The 22,100-nt window shown below is 38.1% G+C and overlaps 2 protein-coding genes across 3 annotated transcripts; one reads left to right on the plus strand and one right to left on the minus strand.

Annotated features, from left to right (window-relative positions):
- Window positions 1-415: 415 nt before the first annotated feature.
- On the plus strand, window positions 416-5,298 carry LOC149300462 (mitochondrial inner membrane protein OXA1L-like). Its single transcript, XM_089484982.1, has 10 exons — window positions 416-508; window positions 961-1,077; window positions 2,672-2,900; window positions 2,998-3,141; window positions 3,228-3,313; window positions 3,788-3,952; window positions 4,093-4,197; window positions 4,653-4,815; window positions 4,993-5,073; window positions 5,192-5,298. Exons 1-10 carry the CDS (start codon window positions 416-418, stop codon window positions 5,296-5,298), a joined length of 1,290 nt encoding a protein of 429 aa, XP_089341108.1.
- A 5,528-nt stretch (window positions 5,299-10,826) lies between these two features.
- On the minus strand, window positions 10,827-21,738 carry LOC149300463 (Y+L amino acid transporter 2-like). Of its 2 annotated transcripts, none has more exons than XM_089485053.1 (9): window positions 21,237-21,738; window positions 17,623-17,748; window positions 16,352-16,496; window positions 15,852-15,975; window positions 15,530-15,633; window positions 12,402-12,498; window positions 11,991-12,140; window positions 11,105-11,288; window positions 10,827-10,921 (listed from the first exon to the last, which is right to left on the minus strand). In XM_089485053.1, the coding sequence occupies exons 1-9, from the start codon at window positions 21,736-21,738 to the stop codon at window positions 10,827-10,829; spliced, it is 1,527 nt and encodes a 508-aa protein (XP_089341179.1). The 2 variants fall into 2 exon arrangements, with proteins under 2 accessions (XP_089341179.1, XP_089341180.1); XM_089485054.1 differs by having other exon boundaries at window positions 11,991-12,136; window positions 12,398-12,498; window positions 21,237-21,654.
- Window positions 21,739-22,100: the final 362 nt, after the last annotated feature.

Raw genomic sequence — 22,100 nt, forward strand, 5'->3', positions numbered from 1 at the left:
GCAGTATTTGCCCCTCAGCATTTCAAATGGCGAAAGTTTGCTTTATGGGTGGATCTAAAGTTATGACTGAATGCATTCTTTACAGAAACGTTCCTTGTGACCTACAGATTGTTATATATGCAATTAACGTTATTTGGTAGAAGAATTGTAGGTGTATCTATACAGCTTAACCTATTATTGTGTATAAGGGGACTGTATAACACTCTTACAGAGGAAACCTGGTAGGCACGGAAGGGTATTAATGTCTGTGTTCAGCAATTACACCACACGCAACACTGCCCACCACAGTTACCCTCCGAGCTCGAGCGTCAATCCCTTTCCAGCAGACCGGCTTTCCTTTCGCTTACACACGGCAGTTCCGGTTTTCTAGGACGCATGCGGGGTCGCTCTGCCCTCGTCTGACGTCACATGCAAGATGTCGGCCCTCAGTGTGGAAATGGCATGTCGAGCTGTGTTAAGTCAGGGGGTTCGTGGGGTTTGGCGAATCCCGCGAGTGGTAGAAAAAAGGGTGAGAAAGCAACCTACATGCTAATAGCAATAACTGCTGATAGTGTAAGAAATGTGGGGTGTCCGTAAAATAGATGTGACCTCTACGTACAAGGGAAGTCAAAGTCTGTTATTAGCAGCACTTTGTATACTAGAGGGCGAAGTGCCAGATGAACGTTCTTGTAAAGAACATCCCATGTGATTTGCATAGAGACCTATGTAGTATTGTCCCTCTTTGCTAAAAAAGACGTGTCATTTTATACAAATCTTGCATAAGGGATAAGGAGGTAACTCAGTATTTTGACTTTTACGTAGAATGTGTGTCAGATAATAGTGATTTGACACTTAACCTGTAATAGTATTTTTGCTGTGGACGATGATTGGCATAGTTTTCTTAATCGTTTGCACAGTGTGAGGTGGTAAATCACGTGGTTAAAATGTCCATCTGACATTTCTGTGTTGTCTTTTTTTCAGTATCACAGATGTCCAATTTCATCCTGCCAACGGAGACTCCTAACACCTGGTACACACCGGCTGCTTGTCCTAACCAATGTTCGCTACCAAAGCACAGTAACTGAGGCCACCAGTCAGGTAATTGGTCAGTTTGCATAGCGATATGAATCTCCATGAAATGAAATCTGATGTTTTTCCTACAAAAACTTAAAGTTGCCTTAATTTGAATGGTTGATCGGTGTGTTTAATTCCCCTGAATGCACGTGAAAGTAGTGTCTGAATATTTTAATATGCGTTGTTCCAACATAAAAAAAAAATAATCTACCTGAAGTAGAAGCTCGAACAGCAGCTGCCCACCTTCTCTGTGATCCAATGTTTCTCGCTACTGATTGGTTGTTTCTAGCAGCCACTCTGTGGCAGGAAAACTCTGAACATGCCCGTCTGCAAAGTTTGCCAAATCAGCACTGGAGCTGACTGGTGCAAAGTATATCTGGCACATAGAGATTTGTCTGAACACATCTCCTGCATGGAAAACGGTTGGGGAAAGGAGCTAATGCGTATGAGTGGATTCTGCAGAATCCCTATATGCAATTGCAACAAGCGTGCAGGGGAGATTTTAAGGTGTAAAATGCATTACAGTGCATATAACGGTTGGCGTGTCCCTTTTAATTGTCCTGTCGTTTTGACATGAAAAATAAAATACAAAGATTGTTCAGTGGTAAAGCATCATTACACAAAAATGAACAAATGTATATTCTGAATGGGCTCCGTCTGACTGCTGCAGTGCAGCTGTAGCACAGGGTTACCAATTGCGTTCTGTGCACAACTTTCCAGTCCATGCAGATCCCTGTAGTACATTACAGTATTGGTATATTGGGCCAAAAAGATTATGGACGCGTTATGAAATGTGTAAAAATATACTAAGTATCAGGTGAAACTAAAAGTGCGAGGTTCTCACTAGGTGCAAATTCTTCTGGTGCTCATTATCGTGGGTTCTTACAGTATATGAAATTGTAGTCACTTTACTAAGCATATTTTATTAGAGATTTTTTGAGAGTATTTTGACAACACAGAGAGTGCAGAGAATAGTTTTACCCAACAATTACAATATATATATAACAATGTACCTGCGTACATGTGTAAATATATATATATAATTTGGACAGGACAAAAAATATATAAAAATAGAGGAACGCACAACATAAAAGGGCACATACATTCAGATTCTGCTAGAATAATAATGATCAATAAGTACAGAAAACAAAGTAACAATTCAGTGCATAACCAGGGAATACCACTAAAAAAAAAAACACCTAAGGCATAAATATAAGGGATCCCATCACACTATATTGCCATATATTCTTTAGCCCACCACTACTTCAAAGTACCTCAAGTTTGGTGAGTCTTATCTAATTACTGGTTAGCAAGTGTCATTTGGGTTAAGATGCAAAGCACTCACACCGATTCAGCTCCTAAGTGGTGATTCTGGGGGTCTTGCTAAAAGTTAACATGCACATTACAATGTTTTAAAATATTTTTATGTTTCTCAATCCATTTATCAAAATATGAATCAGTTATGTGCATATTTCACACTTTAAAGTGTTTTTAGTACTTTAGCCATCCTTGGGTAATGGTTTTAATTTTGTATTATATTGCATTGCTCTCCTTTTGCTATCAACTAGCCTGATGTTATTGCACTTATTTATAGTCTTATGTACTGTTTTCTCCATAGGTTCCAGTTCCTTCTGAAGCCCAATTACCCCTTTCACCTATACCAGAAGCAGCTCTACCATTACCTCTCACAGATGTTGCCCCCACAGTCTCTGAGACTCTGGGGCAGGTGGAGCAAGGTTTGTCAGAACTAGGCCTTGCAGCCAGTACCCCTGTTGGGATGGTACAGAATTTACTAGAGTTCCTACATGTTGGTGTTGGGCTGCCTTGGTGGGGAGCAATAGTGGCAGGTGAGTGTAACTTTGTGTAATTTGTGATTTATTTTTTTTGTCTTGTTTTCACTCTGCAATCATCTTTACTTTGTTCCTTTTCTCACATAACTTCCAGGCACTGTGTTTGCACGTGTTATGGTTTTTCCGTTGATTGTCAAAGGTCAGAGAGAAGCTGCCAAACTTAATAACCACATGCCTCAGATCAACGCAATTACAACTCGAATGAATGAAGCCAAGCAAACGGGAAACAAGTTTGAATGTAAGGACACTCTGCAATGACTTGGTTTATCCTCTGTGTATTTTTGTGGCTGGTGGTTATTAACCCTTCTGTTGTATCTTCATCAGTTTCAAGAGCATACTCTGATCTCACTCTGTATCAGAAAAAGCATGACGTCAATCCTCTCCGGGGTTTTCTGGTGCCCCTTATACAGGTGAGACTTTAGGCTTTTAGCTGTCTTGCTAGTTTAATACAGAAACTTCCAGAATAGTTAAACAAATACTCGAGCCATCGTAATGACAGCTGAGAGGTCCCTATGTGGTGTCCACTTTGCAATTGCATGGAGCATTCTGCATAACACATCTCCTTGCGTGTGATATACATACCAACTCCAACTGGTAGTGTTCTCCATAATTTGCATTAACATTATGAATCTTTTGGGGGAGACCTTATTTGCTTTCTTCCAGCCAGAGCTAAAATACATACCTCCTCTTTTTATTATTAGATAACAAAGAAAAGTCGTCAACAAATTTTTATATATGGATGTATGTATATTTTTGCATGTAATGGTCAGAAGACAGGGGTCAAACCTCAACATGGAGAATAGAAAATATTTGATCCAGCTTCTCTGAATTTTGAAAGGTCACCTCGAACTGGATACTAACTGTCTCCCTTGTGTCTTCCGCAGGCACCAGTGTTCATCTCGTTTTTTATGGCTCTGCGGCAAATGTCATATCTTCCAGTTCCCAGCATGCAAAACGGGGGGCTTTGGTGGTTCACAGACTTGACTGCAGCGGATCCTTACTACATTCTCCCCATCACAGTTACATGTACCATGTGGGCTGTGTTGGAGGTGATTTCCTTACTATACCAAAGTTGTGTTCTTTCCTTCCTCCTTATCTATTTTTTTCTTTCTCCTCATTTCTTCTCTTGGCAATTCCTCCCATCCCCAGTTCATCTTGTAGGATTTAACTGTAAGTTTTTTTGTTTTAGTTGGGGGCAGAGTCTGGTGTGGATAACCCTAACCTGAAAATTATGAAGACTGTTTTTCGTGTTATGCCACTCATCATTTTACCCCTTACCATCAACTTTCCAGTTGTGAGTATCTCTGAACGTGCATTGAACCAGTTTAAAAATGTTATCTTATTTTCAACAGATGGGCATGGGTAGACATTTCTTACAATCAAACTGAAAAAGGGGAAAATGCTGTTTTCATAACATAGTGAAGACCATGTGAGATGTGCCATTTTAACTCTGACGACTCACATGGGACATGTGCTTTTACCTAGTTGCTTGTGTTGTACAGTTCAGGTGTGATGAGCAGTTGTGCTTCTATGCCTGCTTGTCTTGTAATTTTGTCATGTGCAATGTGTTTTATCATATCACTAATATACCCTTCCATAACTAAACGTTACTGTAAATGTTTAAAATTAGAACTCAGAGGCACAGACATTCAGATCTACAATAGAACAGGCACAAGAAGAGGGAGGCTTCCAACCATTTGTGTTATGCTTGTTCTTGCATCTTAGGATAACTTATTTTTTTCTTCACAGGCTGTGTTCACTTATTGGGTGACATCAAACATTTTCTCTCTGGCCCAAGTTAGCTTTCTAAAGATCCCATATGTACGAAACAAACTACAGATACCTGAAAGGATCAAGCATGACCCGTCTCTACTTCCCCAACAGGATGGATTCCTAAAGAGCTTGAAAGGAGGTAAAGAAATTAAGTGCTTTACAGAAGTGTGTGTGATCTTAGAGTGTATATATAAAGTGGACATTTAAGATTAATAAAAGTGTGATTTGATATGGCGATTAGTATTAATGTTTGGCATGGTACTGAAAGAAACACAAGGAATGTAAGCATTTTTTAAGTTTTACGTTTGTTGTTTAGGTTGGAAGAATGCACAGGTGGCTCAGCAGCTTGAAGAGAGAGAGCGAAGGATTAAGCATCACTTAGACATTGCGGCAAAGGGTGAGTAGACTATCTGACCTGATAGTAAGAGTGAGATAGTAGCCAAAAGTGGAAGGGGCATAAAAAGAACTGAGGTAGAAGAGCAGATTTGACACAGGTTATTGCTTTCCTCCTCCAGGGCCACTCAGACAGACCTTCGCCCAGAACCCTTTACAGCAGAGAGAAAACACACCTGTGTCTCCACAAAAACCCAAATCTAAGCCTTGGCAAGATACCATTGGATGACAAAATACTGACTACTTGTTTCTCATTTAAAAACCATGGACTAAAAAACTGTCAGTAAGACTTTGGACACAGTTGGACCTTGAGGGCAAAGAACAATTTTAGCCCTTGTGACATGATGAATAAATAAATGGTGGAACTTGTGTGTGTGACAATTCTGTGATTATTAACAATTTAACATTAAATGGGGGTTGTTTGAAGAAAAATGGTTGGTCCGGCCTAATCCTTAGCCAAGAAAAATACTTAAATTCCCACACTGCAATATGTTACCGCTGCTGAAAGTTTTTCACACCCCAGTTTTTCCTATAAAATTTTGTTCAGATTATATTCTTTTATACTTTGTGAAATCCCTCTGCGAGTCTTACGTTTTTGTCATGCAGCTTTCTAGCTTTCACGTGGAACTTTAAAGGAAATAAGAAAATGCAAGGTCTACAAACAAGTGTATGGGTCTTGAATGGGTTCATACTATTCAAATGCACAGATTTTCTGCTACATCATGTGTTCCTGTATTATTACAGGAGCACAAGACCTCTTATCTTTAAAAACTCCAGTGCTTTGCTATAGTGATTGCTTGCTGTTATTTGATTTGACCCTAGGATATATTATGCATTTGTAAAGTGCTGTTGAAACTTTAATACAGTTGTTGGAATTTTGTACCCTACTTTCAGACATTTGCTTATTGTAGTTTTTATGGTTTTATGCCACACAGTGCATTACTTATTTAAAGGGACAGTTTAGGGTCTAACACCATCACTTTAGAAGAGCACATATTAAAGTACTTTGTGAGTACCTTAATATGCATTCTTCAAAAATAAAATGAAAGCTCCTACCTAAAACAAGCTACAATCCATGGTCCGAAATTTCTAGTCACTAATTGACTGTTTGAGGTGGGATTATTGAAAAGTTATATTAGGATAAGACAGCATGGCTTAAAAAAAATGTCAAAACTGCAAGTGTATTAAAACAATAAAAAAAAAAAAAATCTTGGTTTTCTACAATTCTAGTAAAAACAAAAAATGCATTGTGGTAGCTCCCCTTTTATTGTCTGTCCAAAATATTGTCTTTTTGCCTCTGTATCCTTTTCAGGTTTACAAGAAATGTATTCTTTATAAGTGATATTCATGTTGATGCTTGTGCTGTAGATAATTTGGTTTCTCAAACATGTCACAATTCTATGCCTTCTAGTGTTTCTTTTCCTCTCTGATTTTATCCTAAAGATGAGAATATGGCCAGGCTTTGGGGTTCCAAATTGTGGACTTTCTAGCGCCATCCCTACCATTATCAATCAAATTGGGGCTAAAAATCAAATTATTACCGAACATTAACTAAACCTGTTAGAACTACTTTGTTTCCTTACATGCTGCTTGTTTTTTAGATTTTTTTTTTTTTTGTGCCTTCAAAACTTGTTTATTTGTTGATTTATATAGTACCCTAATATTCTACATACCTGTACCATGGGTAACGTGTATCACACAACGAGGACTTAAATAAAAGGTGAGGAAGGCCCTATAAAAGTAACTTGCAATTTGTATGGAGGTAAGAATATATTACCCATGATTCATTTTATATCCACTTATAATAATTAAAAAACAAAAAATTTAACAAACTGTGTAGAAGTAAATAATTTTTAATTTTTAAATAAAACAGCTTGTGTAACTTTATGCATGGACTACTATGATCAATCGAGCATATAATGTAGGAAAAACTTACAGTATCAACTTTGGAACTTACAGAGTTATCCCACCGAGCACCAATGACAGAGACAAATGCACACACGTTTTACAGCCCTAGCGGAAATAAAAAAAACTCTTGATTTGGTAGCACCCCAATTAGATGTAAAGCAGCGGTCCTAGTGAGATTGTCAATTTATCACACGCTAAAAGGTTAACTCGCTGGGACCACTAAATTCACATTGACGAGATTTTATTTAAAAAATAATTTCCATGTAATATGTTTTCAGATAGCTGCATAGTTGTGTGTAGGTGTTCATAATCTGTTATTTTAGCCAAATACACTAAACAATAACTCATTCTGTAAACTAAATAATAAAATTAAGAATCCTCTGACTATAAAAGAATATCGGCAAAAGAACAACATCAGCATCGTCAAAGAATTAGTACAGTGTGGTGTTTGGGCAGGGAAAGTCACCCAACATATCACAATTGCCTACAATGGTTACTTACCGGTGCATATAAATCAAGATTATGGTAACAAAATCAAATAAACCTTTTTTTTTTTTCAATTCTTAACTGTGTTATTGTATGCATCACTATACTTACTGCACAAAGGAAAATATTTAATCTGTATAGGGTCTTATTTTTTCATCCGCTCTACTTTTACCATAGTGGTCCCCCATACAGTAGCAAAATAAATATAAAATTGTCCTTATTTTCTGCTTGCTTTGTTATCTTTTGAACTTACACGCAAATAGTTTTCTAGAGACATTTGACAAAGGCTGGTGGTACAATTAATGCATGGGAAGTGTTAAAGTACCATCATCTGAAAGTTTTATGGGGCTGGCTTTAAACTTGTCCCAAATAGGACATGTTCTCAGGATGGCCAGAAGTCAATATTCAGTGCATCAACCAAATGTGGCCTTTTAGCCCCCAACAAGCAAGCCCCTCAAAAGATGTTGCTGAACGCATATTGGGGTGTTTGGCAGTAACATCTACCCGGATTTGTGAATTCATACCTGATATACAATGTGTGTGGGGAACAAAAATACAAATAAAATTACAACCGCAAACTTTGACAAAGGCTGGTGGTAGAATTAGTGCATGGAAAGGGTTGAAATGCTCTGGGGTGTCTGGCTTTCAAAAATATACAGTTTGATGAGGTACATTAAAATGTCCAGCTTCAAAGATGTCCAAATAGGAGAAGGGGTGCAGGATAACAGATTTAGGGGAAAAATGGTTTCGAAACTACTTTTATTTGTTGCCTTTAAATTGCAAATAAAAATCATAAAAACATTAGTTATTTCTAAACTCAGGACTAATATTAGAATCTATTTAGCAGGTTTTTCATTAGTTTTTGTAGATGAGTAAAATATTTTGAAGAAAAAATGGAATAGAATAAGTTTGTTTAAAAAAAAAAAAAATTGCCATTTTTTTCCCCCCATAGTAAATTAGGTGATATGATGAAAATAATGGTATATAACGAAAGAAAAAAGAAGAAAATTAGACCCAAACACCACAGAAATGTTAATGCAGCCAGGGTCACAAAGGGTACAAAAAAAACTAGTGTGACACCCTAAAGGCCTTGAGCCGATTTTTACCGGCACTATATCACGATTAACCCTATAGGTTTAGTTGTAAGTACAAGCCGAGCATTGTTGCAAATGTCAGGTAATCTAAATGATACAGAACCTGTGGCCAGGGAAAATGTTGTTTATTCCTTTCATTTTGAAACAAAGGCAATTTCAAGTATGGCTAAGTTTTGCAATGAGCATAAACAAAAGTCAGGGTCATACTTTAAGTGAGTTTGGAATATGTTTGTCCCAACCCATATTTAATCCGTAACAATTATATGTCAGATTTTCTAGGGCTACAATTTAAAAAGCAGTCAACATAAAAATCCTTCATACTCTAGCTCAGGGTTTCTTGGAACCCTCAAGTTTATACCAAAAATTTTGTTTACAAAGAGATTTTTTATATGTAGGAATTATCATCACATCCACTTGCGTCCCGCGGTCTTTTTGTCTTGTAATGAAATAACAGGGAGATATGCATGCAGTAAAACATGTAGTTAGGTGGCAAAACAAAAAATGCTAGTGCCCTCATGCTTCTACACACAGAAACATTTGTATACACACTAATGCTCACACACATTAACATACTTACACCCATGCTTACACACTTAAACACGCGCACTGGCACACTAACATACTTATTTAAACAAACGCACATCCAACCCTCCAACCTTTTCCCTAGCCAGCAAGAGTTCTGCTCCCTTGAGGTCCTCACACACTGGCTCCATAGAGACTGAGGGAGAGTGGCTCTCTAGTGAAGCTGCATGCACAGTTCAATACAGGGCTGATCTCTTTGTTAGCCACTTTTATTTCGAGGCGTTTTAAACTATTGTATGTAACTTATGGTGTCTGCTGTAATTTTAAATGCATGCCTTTTAAGACATTTGCACTGAAAAATACCCCCTTTGCTTTATACCTAAAATTTTAAAAAAATTCTAAAAGATAATAAAAAAGAAAAAACCCTTACATCCCACTGCCAACACAACATCTAAAAAGTATAACCCTCCTGCCCCCGTTCACAACCCCCAAACCCATTAAGCCATAAGTATAAAAAAATACTACCCTAAAGGGTACTATATGCAAGGGATGGATATGGCCCTCTATAAATGAGGTATCTCTAATCAGGAGATGCAGCTAAACAATTTTGGCTGGGTTTCTCTGCCGTAACACATACCCTGTGCAACAGCGCAGAAGTGTTGATGAAAAAAAGAGCAGGAAGTAATTTCTGCAGCCACCTTTCACAGTGATTGGTGGCCAAATAGCTGTATGACGAATACCCTATTACCCCTGAGACGATAGTCTGGGTTGTCTGCTTTACAGAAATATATACTTTTGTGGTTATTTTTGGTTTATTTGTTTAAAATTAGAGTTGCAATCCCATCATACCTAGTGTAAAAATTCTATGAATAATGTACACCTTATAGCATGTTCCCTATAAGTGCTGGGAAAGTATGGAAATTCTATATAAATAAAGTATTTCTGAAATCACCTGAATTGATAAACTTGGATATTTTTCTAATTTTTGCCAGTTTTTACTAAATTTCTCATCCTCAAATTTTCAGCTTATTGTCTAACTATGGTATCAAAGGAAAGCTCTATCTCTCCAAGGAAAAAAACAATATATAGTTTACATGGGGACACTATTCGCAGGAAAGGAGAATAATCGCTGAACTGGCATACCGCAAAAATGGCAAAATTGCTCTGGGCTTTAAGGTACCAAAAACCCCTGGGACTGAAGGGGTTAAAGGAGAAAACATTTGTTTATGTGTATGCAGTATGTTCACTACAACCTTTTATCTAAATAAGACTGTGGACCTGTTAAACAATAACAACTACACAACCTTGTTAAATCCAAGTTTATTATTTAGATAAGATTGTTATACACCCAGACTACCTCCCTACACAATGTGCATGGAGCATGCCTGCCCACGTGCCTCTGAAAGCAGCATGGTTGTGTGGAGTTTCTTGACAATCTGGGACAGGAGGCAGGGATTTTTTTTTTTATAATAAATGAAGACTCGCAACGGATTTATCTTGTAGCTTTCGGAAGCATGAAATCCGCTGAACTGCAACAACTGCTCCAAAGGCAATGGGGGAGGAAAGATATTGATTAACCCGCTTGGAGATAAATTTTAACGCCGCTTCACCAAGAGGACCGCCCTGCAGCTACCCTGCAATGAAGGGGCTACTGACATTGTAAAAGGCACTTGCCCAGTTTAACAAATAAATTAAGTAATGCAAGTGGTTTTTGATAGTCCATTAGCCGTGTAATTTGGAGTGTTTCTCAGTCTGATTTTGACACTTCTTTTTCTTCATTCCCTAAATCCAACTCAGTGATGACAGAGAAGCACAGGATCTGGGTATAACGTGTCACTGCGGCTGCAAAAGAAAGTAAGGTGAATGTACTGCAATGAAGCCCAGGCAAGGACTAACATAAATACATTAAATTTACAGTGAGGACTGCGACACTTGTGTTTGTTTTGCATTATGACTGCAATGTACAGTATCACTTTAGATATTTCTTTATTACATATGAATACCTGGTTTCTGTTTTATACATACCTGCCATACGCCTCAACCACTGTGGTTTCCGCTTCTCAGGGACACGAACAAGCAGGAAATATACAGGGACTCCAGAGAGAGCGATCGCCACCCCAATCAGTGAGTTTACCAAGTCACTGTACAGGGGCACAGCGACCAGAAACACAGTGCAAAGACAGAATACCACTGGGAAGACAAGGCTGAGCTGTAAGGGACACAGAAGAAACAAAAATGAAGAAATATCGGTAAATACCCACTAGCAGGCAGGGACATTTGAAGACTGCAGGACGCTTTTGTTGTAGGACTTAAGTCAGACAGGGGAAATTCGGGGTGGAAGGGCCAGAGACAATAGAAAGTAAGAGGACAGAGAGTGACACAGGACAGACAATAAATGACAATTAGACATACTAACAAGGAAAAGCATGATAGGGCATGGGTAGCTGCCAAATAACGCAGATGGCAGACAAAGAGGAGATGTAGGAGATTGGATAGCAGCAGGGAAATATATAGACATTTGGAAAACAGTTTCTAGGGGCACAAGATGACAAGAAAAAAAGGAAGTTGAAAAGATAGCTGGCTGGTTTAACGAATCATAAGATGGAGCAGAAAAAAAAAATTAGGATACAAGGAAAATATTGCTATATTAAATGTCATAAGTAAAAAAATACATAATTTTACCAAAAGATTATGCAGATATGTCACAGTTTTACTGATCACTAGTTCAAGTAACACAAACATGGAGCTCTGAGTTTTCAGTGCCAATATAAACATTAAAAATGTATATAGTCATATTAGCCCAAGATACCATTAATTGGGCCAACGTAGAAAAAGATCTAAAGTCATATGGACAAGAGACCTCAGAGGTCCCAAAGCTTATGTGACTTTACATCTCCAATTTCAAACCCACCTTGAGTGGTCTTGGTCTGTCTGGTTCTTTCCATCGCAGATATAACTGCCCAGCAATAGACAAACCAACAAATAGCCAGTAACTGAAGCTGTAATAATTGATGAGTTGGAAGATGTCTTCAACACACAGGTATACCAGAGCCATTGCTCCCTGTGGATTAAAAACCAAATGAGGCACCAGCCCTCCTTCATTTTCTAAACAAAGGCAGAATCCCAGAAACAAAACAAATGGTAATGGACAATCTGCTAGCAAGGTACACACTTTTTTGGTTATAGTGCACTTGCATAAAAAAAAAACAAAGAAAATCCAGAAAATGGCAGTTTATGTTAACGTTTTTAAAGCAATATGCAGATGCCAACTCTTATTATCAAGGTACACTGCCCCAAAAGTGAAGTCAGGTCAAACACTCACATTAAACAGCAGTGCAGGTATGGGGGTGAATCTCTCCACGTGGATCATGCTGAGAGCGTCAGGAAGATGGCCCTCCCGAGAACCCACAAAGAACAGTCTACAATCAGAAAAAAATCAAGTATTCATAACTACATCACAACACATCATACAAAATGTTTCAGCACCCTGGAGTATGGTATATGATTTAATCTAGTGTTATGGTGAGAATGCCAAGTTTAACCATTTGTGTTTCCTTCTCTTTTTTTTTAGTTTAGAGCTAGTCTTTGTGCACTGAAGAAAAAAGGGGCAATATAATTTGCTTGGTAATTCACTATTTACACTATATACACCCTATATAGATACCCTGTAAGCTTGGATGTGATTAATTCCACTGTCAAGTATAAAAGAGTATATGAGTATATTTATGAATACCCCAGTCTAGGTTTAGGAGATAGATCACGGCTCATTGTACTCAAGGCATTATTCTTAATACTATGCATCAGCTACAGTGAGAACGCCACCTTTCCATTGTACAGCTCTGCTGAATGTGATTGTGCTATATAAACCAATAAATACAAAAAAATACCTGTGTATGATGTGAATAAAGTGATTCAAGATGGATACAGTATGCTTGACAAGGCTGGGAAAGTGCTAATTCCAAACTTAGCCACAAAAATGCATAGAATTATATGGCGATCTGCACAATTACAGTACATAAAAAGTGTATATTATACAGGATTAAATATTATGATGTTGGGAAAAGTTTTAACGAAATAACTGTGATAAGATGAATAACAGATCGAGTGCCAGATTGTTGAGGAATGGAATCCCAATTGTGTGTGCTCCCATTCATCCACGTATTACCCTGGTTTGAGATATTTTCTTGTAGTACAACAACATTATAAACTGAATTTACAATGCATTTTATAGTCTAGCTTTGAAGGGCGATCAGTGGACAAATAACAGTGCAAGGTAAACAAACACAAAAATCATCATGCTAAGTCATATACTCAAATGCTCAATAGCTAAAAAATGTATTTTAAAAAGGGAGACCTATTTATAATGTATTTAAATTATATTTGAAATATGTCCTTCAAGAAAAGCCCAAACACACTTAGACCACAAAAGAAACAAGGTTTTCAGGCTGGGAAATGCATTGGGTAGGAACCTAGCAATAAATGGCTAAGCCCAGGGGTCCGAGGCATGTGATAATACAAATAATTACAGCGGATAAAGAAATACTAACTGCCACAGATAATGTTAGTAAAGTTTCCACTCCTGCTTTACCAATCTCATTAAAGCAACTGCAGGAATTTATATCTGGCAACATGCACGACTTACAAAACTCAAAAATGACCAAAACGAATGCCTTAACTCCCCAACAGAACAGGAAGAGGTGAAAAAAGTAATACCTTCCTTATCTCATAACAAAGCTCTGGGGCCTGATGGATTACTGTGGGAATATTACAAATTACCGGCACTCTATACAAGCACATGCTTCAGGGGGGCATATCCTTCTCAACACTTACCAAAGCCAGAATGAGCATGATGCTAAAACCCAATAAACATGTTACCTGTATTCAATCGTATCGGCACATAACACTCCTCAATCAGGACATCAAAATCCTGTCAAAAATTGATGGCTGAGAGTGGGCTCCTTGAGGGGTAAAAGTCTTATAGTGGGAATATGGAGGGCCATCGCAGCAGTGGTACATGCTTGTCAAAAGTCAAGGGGTTCTCCCAAGGATTCTCCTCAGCTTAGATGCTTCAAAAGCTTTTGATACTCTAGAGTGGTAATCAGAATTTTGAACATTTGGTTTTTAGGCCAACTCAGTACGCAACCTCTGCGATGCACCCAGACAATAACCATGTATCCTGAATTCGCAGGGATAAAGGTCAATTCATAGAAACTTGAGGATAACGTGCTGCTGCATGTCTTGGATTCCAGACAATCCCCCCCCGCCCAGTCACTTCGCACTTGTTATCCAATCGGCGGCAAAACAGGCATTAAGATGAATTTCAAAAAATCTGAGGCAATATATTTGGGACACACGCTGGGACCCCATACTCCCTCTTACGGGTTACAGTGGACTTCATAAAGTATCAACTACTTAGGTATAAAACTTCCCAAGAACCACTTTAAACTATACACCTTCAATATTACCCCCATTATTAAGACAGTTCTGCAAAAACACCTGATCAAAATGATTAACTTTCCAAAATGTATATGCCCTATACAACTGCTACCCATCTTATTAAAGAAGGCTGACAATAAAATAAAATTATTGTGGCAAAACAAGAAACCATGGATCAGCCTATTTAAATGCCAACAATTTAAACATAATCTAGGAATCAACAATTAAAGCATGGAAACCGGTAGGCTTAAAACATAATGTGCAATATGCAATGGCAATATTTGCAATGGACCTCGGCCATCAGGTGTCCAAATCGGTACCGATTGTCCTGGCCACAGGGAAGAAAACTAACCTGAAGTTTTGGATTGAGGGCGCATCCCTATCTAAAAGGGTATTACCACAAAAACTCTTTATTTCACATGGACTGTGTGGAGTCTTCTAAAACACAAGAAACGCTAACCATTAACACACTAGATGGCAAGACCAAAGAGTTAATTGAACTGACCTTTTCAATACACTTCTTGGTATAGTCAACTTGGGGAGAATACCTATAAACATAGAACAAAGAGTGGGGTGGAGACTGTTGGGTGACGGACGGGGCGACATAGGACAGAACACCATAAATTTCTGGGAGGGTGTGGGACCCACATTATTTGCTCTTTGGGTACATTGTGCTGACATGTTTAGATTGAATAAATCCTGCTTTGTTTTGGATAGTCATTGTTTTGGGACATCCAAATGATGTAAGTGCTGCACACTACTCAAGCAGCAGTATCTGTAATTATGCAGCCCTATCAGCCACAGACCTGGCCTGCCAGTGTTCCTGGAAGGATGAAGGCTTCTTAAACGTTCTAACTCAGAGGACGGATGTACTAAGAGACTGGGTTCAATAGATGTTACAAGTCAGTGAGCTTCCAGAATAAGTTACCAATAGTAACCAAATTGATCAAGCAAATGGAAAGAGAAACATGGGGAAGAGAAGGCATGCATGTACAACAGGATTATGTTTGTTACCTGGAAGCAGCAAGGATGGAAGCATTCAGACCCCCAAAGCACGAAAGAGCTACAGCTAACGGGATGGTCCAGTTGAATATGCCAAATATCTGATCAGCAAATGTCTAACGAAAAGAGATTTAAAACAAAAATCTTATAAATAATGTAAAGACTGGATTTGTGGGGATAATATAGAGGGACAGTAGAAAGACTCAAAGTAACTATGAAATTTTACACTTAACTAAACCTAAGTAAATACGAGATAGATAGATAAGTAGATTCTAGAATTTACTGTCAATATTCCCCTTCTCCCATGATCTATCTGCACCTAATGTACTCTTACCACAGCAACAGCATCACTACTCAGAATGGCTCGCATATCCAGCACTGTGTAATAAGCCACATTAGTCAGGATATATATCACAGTCACGATTGGCATGGAGATCCCAATAGCTAATGGCAAGTTTCTGTAGATAACATAGAAACACAATGATATATTTGAATAGAAATGTATCACAGCAAATTTGAAGGTTCTTATCTATCATTAACTTATAACAGCCCCCATATTCTCCTTACCAAAATATTGTTTCTCTATTTAACTAACCCCATTTTTTGATTATCCAACCTCCCTTCTCTGTTTATGTTATTCTATTCACTCCATTTTGCAGTGCTTCCACAAGGTTGGCCTAATCTTATTTCATTAACATTTTTTGAATTATTTCTCCCTCTGTTGTTTTGTGAATGCCTAACTATTTCACTTCTCCTAGTCACAATCCATCTCTCCCCTATCTCACTTAATTTTACATATCTCTCCCGTCTCCCTCAGTTTTTTTTCCAGATTACCTCTCTGGATTTTTTATTTCTTCTGTAACAAAGTTGAGAGTGTCCCATCCTGAATATGAGAAAAGTGCTGAGTAAAGAGCAAGAGCAATGTTTCCAACGTCATGAGAAGAACCGGCAAAGGAGTCATCAAAATTCTCTGTCTGACCTGAATAGGAGAGAATTTGGGAAGGAGACACAGGACAGAGGAGGAATAGTGGTGGGTTACCAGAACATGGCCAAGCAAAGCAATATCAACAATACAAACAATACATAAAAATACGCAAATGACAGATAATGGACCACACAGAGCTGTCTAAAGTTATTTCTAGCTTCCACCTACACTGAATAAGCCGATTATATGTTACCCATTACACATTTTCATTAGGTGGTTTGCTGTGCATTAGAGTGTAAGTGTTGTAGAGTTGGAGCAAGTAAGTCTTTTCACCATGCAAGCAATCCGACAAGTCTTTCTTAAGAGTCTAAAAGTAGTGTAATAATGCAAGTCTGTTAAGTTGTGTTGATCATCTCTCAGTCCTATTGAGTGTAATGTAGTTGTGGGTCCACTTGTCTTCTGAGCAATGGCATTCTATTTTTCAACTTGACTGCATACTCTATTCAAGCTTGGTTTATTTTAGTAGATGAGGTATGTTTTGATGCACAAAATAAAAAAGTGCTAGTCACCTAACGTAAATTACAAAAAAATACTGCAACTATATGAAACATTACGTTAATGATGACTACTATTACACTCTTGAGTATTAAAACTCACCAATATAATTTTAAATAAATTCTGATTTATTTTTTTTTTGATTAGTATTTTGAAATTAGTGGAAGAGACTAAATTCATCAAAAATAAACCTTTAACTAGGCTACTCCCAAGATACCTTTGTAACATATGCACCCCATGTTTTTCCCTGCAGGGCTGGTAGTTATGTGGAACCCCCAACTATGCCGTTGTGTGCATGTTCAAGGTATGCAGAGATTGGGCGAGTCTTGTTTATGACAGTGCATACCTCTACAAAGTCAGATTCCATATTTGAAGCAGGATAGTATACAACAATAGCAGTTGCACAATCTGAAGAAGATACAGTGTCCTAGAATAACCCCGTGCATAATGCCCAATAAGATCAGATTTCTTGAATGACATTGTTCCAATTAAGAAATGTATCATCTCACTATCGTGGATCCTTCTTAATATCCAAGAAAATCCTAGATATGCTCAATTTCATTATACACACAGACCCCTTTATACATAACTGTGACCCCATCCCTCTATAGGTCTAATTTCTTACCTTGGCAAAGCTTCACAATTCCTGCAATGATGACAGCAATAAGAGCCACCACTTTGGCATAAGTGAAAAGGTCCTGAACACGGGTCCCCCATTTGACATAGGCACAGTTCACAAAAGTAAGGAGTCCTGAGGAACATAGTCACAGAAATTGAAAATAAAATAAAATGGATTATGAGAAATAAATAAAAGACAAATCAATAAAAAGCAAATCTAAATAAGCACAAGAGGATGTGGCAGGGAAAACAAATGAGTGGACATGATAAAAAGGGAAGGATGATGAAAATAGAGAAGATGCTATTAAATACATATGACACCTATTCACATAATATAGTCCTAGGGATATATACAACCGGCGTTTTCACCTGTAGGCAAACCAGCTCTGGATAGTATAGGTTTGTAAATGGGGATCCCATTTACTAACTCAACAAAGGGAAAAAAACATTAAGATGATTAGTATGAACACCTTAATAAACACCTTTACGAAACAATCTGGTTAGTTTGGCGCTTGCTTGAATCTGTGCTCTGTGTCAAAGTTTCTCATTTTGAGGGAAATATATTTTAGAAGGCGAGTCACACTCAAAGTATGTTATAGTGGGGGCAAGAAAGAGGATGAAAAACTCCTCCACTTAAACTTAGGAAATAAGGAGGCATTGCCAACAATAACTTACACCCACAGAAATCCAGCGCAAGCTATTCTGGGTAGGTATTTGCGAATCAATTTAACAGTTTTTGACTCGTATACATAGATTCATTAGACTCTACAGTTCTGACTGCTTAAATTATTTGGTAAAACATATCTTAGACTTAGCAGTACAAACATTACATTTTTCTATTAGGAGCACCCTAACACTTTAAGGACTGTAAAAATTGCATTAAACTTGCTAGCTCTGATGTGCTGCATTAACAGATAGACCTACTAAAATGGGATCATGCAGGTGTGTAGGAAATGAATACACCCTTAATAAGACACGTAAGAACACAAGTAAAGATAAGCAAGCCAAGAAGCTCTACTAAATGTAGTTCCTAGCATGCTGAAGTGGTGACGTGTTATATAGTTATGTCTCTTCAGGTCACCCTGAATTTATGCTGATGAGCTAACAGGGGAGCATTTAGTAATTAACACATTATTGAACCATTTAGCATCATCAACATTTATTTATACCGCGCCAACAATTTACGCAGCGCCTCATACAGTACACTCAAAGGCTATGACAAAACTAGAACTGACAAACCAAGACAAAGGTTTACATGATGACCCTGCTCGCAAGCTTACGATCCAGAAACCACATTTATTTTATAGAACAGATTCATAAATCCACGATTTGTGCTTACAGGACCCTGTAACAAAGTGGAAGTCCCAGGGGGAAAAAAATATATTTTTTTCTAGCATAAAATATGTAGGTATTGGGGGGGGGGGGGGTAGTTAAATTTCCTTTACATGCAGCACTGGAGGCTGCCATTGTGGTCTGTTGTTAAAGAGATATTTTTCTCCATAGACTTTTGTTAGAGTCTTCCAGTGGGTGATTAGGCCTGAGTCTCTCTATTGTTTACCCCAAGGCATTATGATAAGGAGTCAGGTTGTTTGTCCAGTGGGTTGGGGTAAGATAACAGAGCAAGAACAAATGGCTAAAATGCATCTGCTTAAAAACATTATGCAAATCTAGAACCGTTTTAACCCCTTAAGGACAGAGGAAGTAATATTATGCCATAATGCTACACTCGCTATTTTTTCTTTTGTTAAAGGGTGTGAAACTTTTTCTTTTTTTTCTAGCCCCTCCCCCTCAAAATGTTTTAAACAAGAAAACAGCACATTTTTTTTAAAAATAACAGTTTTAATTAAGCATTATATAAAAGGTGTTTATGTTTATACTTCTTAGAAAGGTATCAAGACTTCCTGTTCTCCAGGTCTGAACAATGATTCCTCCCTATCATCTTCACTCTGTCCTATTGTAAACTTAGTGACTGTTAATGGTTTCATGCAATCTTTGTAAAGGTGCGGAGGTGGAAAAGAAACATATTGAGGGCAAGAAGTTGATTAGATAATACTGAGACTTTTGGACACTGACTCCAGTTTCCATTTAGTTAACTTTTAAACAAAATGCCTCCAGTGTAATCGCACTGAAAAAAACTATATGTAGTTTTCACTAATTAATTCAGTTATAGTTAAGGCTGTGACAACAACATTTCCCCTTCAAATGCAATCATATTATTGCACACAGCAATAATAAACAGTCATCGTGGACCTGGATGTTGTCAATTCTAAGTGCTTTCAGACTTGCTGCTGTTGTAGCTGCTCCCTAGTCTGCTGCTAATATGTTGTAAGTAACAAATTACAGAGGCGCCATTAAAGTGCTTTGGCTTGGCTGGGATTTGCCTTACATTATGAATGTATTGACCCAGACTATGTATACAAAGCGACTCAGATACAGAATCATTCTTGTTGTTGCTATGGTAATAACACCACTTCTGTATCTGAGTCACTTTTAATAAAGGACATCAGTGCGGTTGTACAAACTGGTCGTGAAACTACTAGTGTCAGCACATTATACTTCTTACTTCCTTCTATCCCACTTTTTTTGCTTCTTGTCAAAAAAAAATAAATTTGAGGGGGGGGGGAGATTGCAATTTATGTAAGATACAAAGAAAAATGTTGCTAAGTAGAACATAAAAAAGGGAGGGCAAAGCTTATTTATTTTAAAATAAAAAGAATACTACTGTAACAGACAGCTTGTCTCACTTCCATAAGACAAACACATGAGTGCAAGCATTTAGTCTGAGATGGTACAGTGAATGCAGTCAGACTTTTTGAGAGTTGGAAGGAGAGTTGTGTTCTAGCTCCTTGGATTCACTAGACATTATGGAGATCCAACCACAGTGAGCTTCTGCTGAAGGAAGAGCTTGGCTGAACCTGTATAATGTTTAGTTAAATTAGTGGGATTCTTCCAAAGGCTCCTCACGCGTTTTTTTATACATTACACAGGGCCATCTTTGAATGCTAGAGAAACGTAACAGTGCAGGCCCTTCATAATCAATAGTGAAGTCGGTATGTTTGAAAACTCATCTCTCCTGCAAGCTTGCCTGCCAACAGCACAGTTCTTTTTTGCTAAACCACACAGCAGCCTATATCGACTAGAGAGCATTGTGTGTGTCCGGCAGTTGACAAGGAGGAAAGCGGCGAGGGACTCAAACAAGCTTAGAAGAATCAGATGAAGAAGGAATTTCCCTAAACTAAACAGTTTATATGTAAAGAAAAGTTAGATTTTACTCTTTATCTTCATGATTATGTAAATGTATTACAATAATTGAGATTGTTTTGTTTGCAAGCTAGGACATTCACCAAACTTCACATGGGACAAAAGTGTTCTCTGTACCTTGTATACCACCAAGGTCGGTATAAAACACAGACATAGTTGATCCCAGTATTGTGCGTCTAAGAAACGCCACTTGTGACTATTTAGGAAAGCTCACAGATTAGTAAATTTGCTAGGCTCTCACTGGGAAATTTAGCAAGTAAAACTTAAGTGCTAATGACTAATCCCTTTAGCAAATCTACCCATGAGTTTTCCCTCAATGTATAAATGCAATTAGCTGTTCATAGCCCCTTATTTTCTTACCAATGCAGGCTGCAGCAAAAAGCCTATTTGCATAGTATGGTGATTCACAGGTTGGGAAAATTGGTTGCACCATGTAATTGGCAAAAGTGATTGCAATCACGGCTTGGCTGGTTGGCTCAATGATGAGGAGGGATGTCCAAAGCCTGATGAAGGCAACAAAACTGCCAAATGCTTCTAGGATGTAGGCGTAGCTAGCCCCAGACTTGGTGATGGTGGTTCCCAGCTCCGCATAACACAGGGCCCCAAAGATGGAGAAGATACCGCCAACAGCCCAAATCACCAGTGAGAGGCCATAGGAGGCACTATACATCAAAACCCCCTTGGGTGATACAAAGATTCCAGACCCAATCATGTTCCCAACAATAAGACAGACTCCATTCAGCAGCGAGATTTCTTTCTTAAGCTTCATGGATTCCTGAGAACTTGTATCCCCTGGTGAATCCTTCCCATTGGGAGTCAATTCCCCCGTGGGGGCCTGAGTGTACTTGGTGGAACTACCCATTGTGGAGTTTGAAAGTCAGCACAAAAGCAGCATGTCCCCCTAGGAGAGGAGAAAAAGGCAGAACGTTTACTGCATCCCTGTCAGTAACATACAAAATTAAGTCATTTCAGTCCTCTAGAAGAAATAGCATCATATTAAACGGAATGTAGGTAATCTTCTTTCAACTTGGAATAAAAAAAACAATTGTAGTTCATTGCTTCAACAATACCATCAAGTACAGTTCCCAGTTTAATTTACTGATGACAAATATAACCCATCCGATAATTAAGACATCATTCATTATCCACACAGAATGAACTACTATACTCCTCTATAGTACTTTAGTTATCAAAGGTGTCAGAAAAAACATTTTATATATGTGA

The sequence above is a fragment of the Sceloporus occidentalis genome, unplaced genomic scaffold, assembly GCF_023333645.1.
Source record: "Sceloporus occidentalis isolate IW3139 unplaced genomic scaffold, rSceOcc1.0.p SCAF_24, whole genome shotgun sequence".
Taxonomy (NCBI): domain Eukaryota; kingdom Metazoa; phylum Chordata; class Lepidosauria; order Squamata; family Phrynosomatidae; genus Sceloporus; species Sceloporus occidentalis.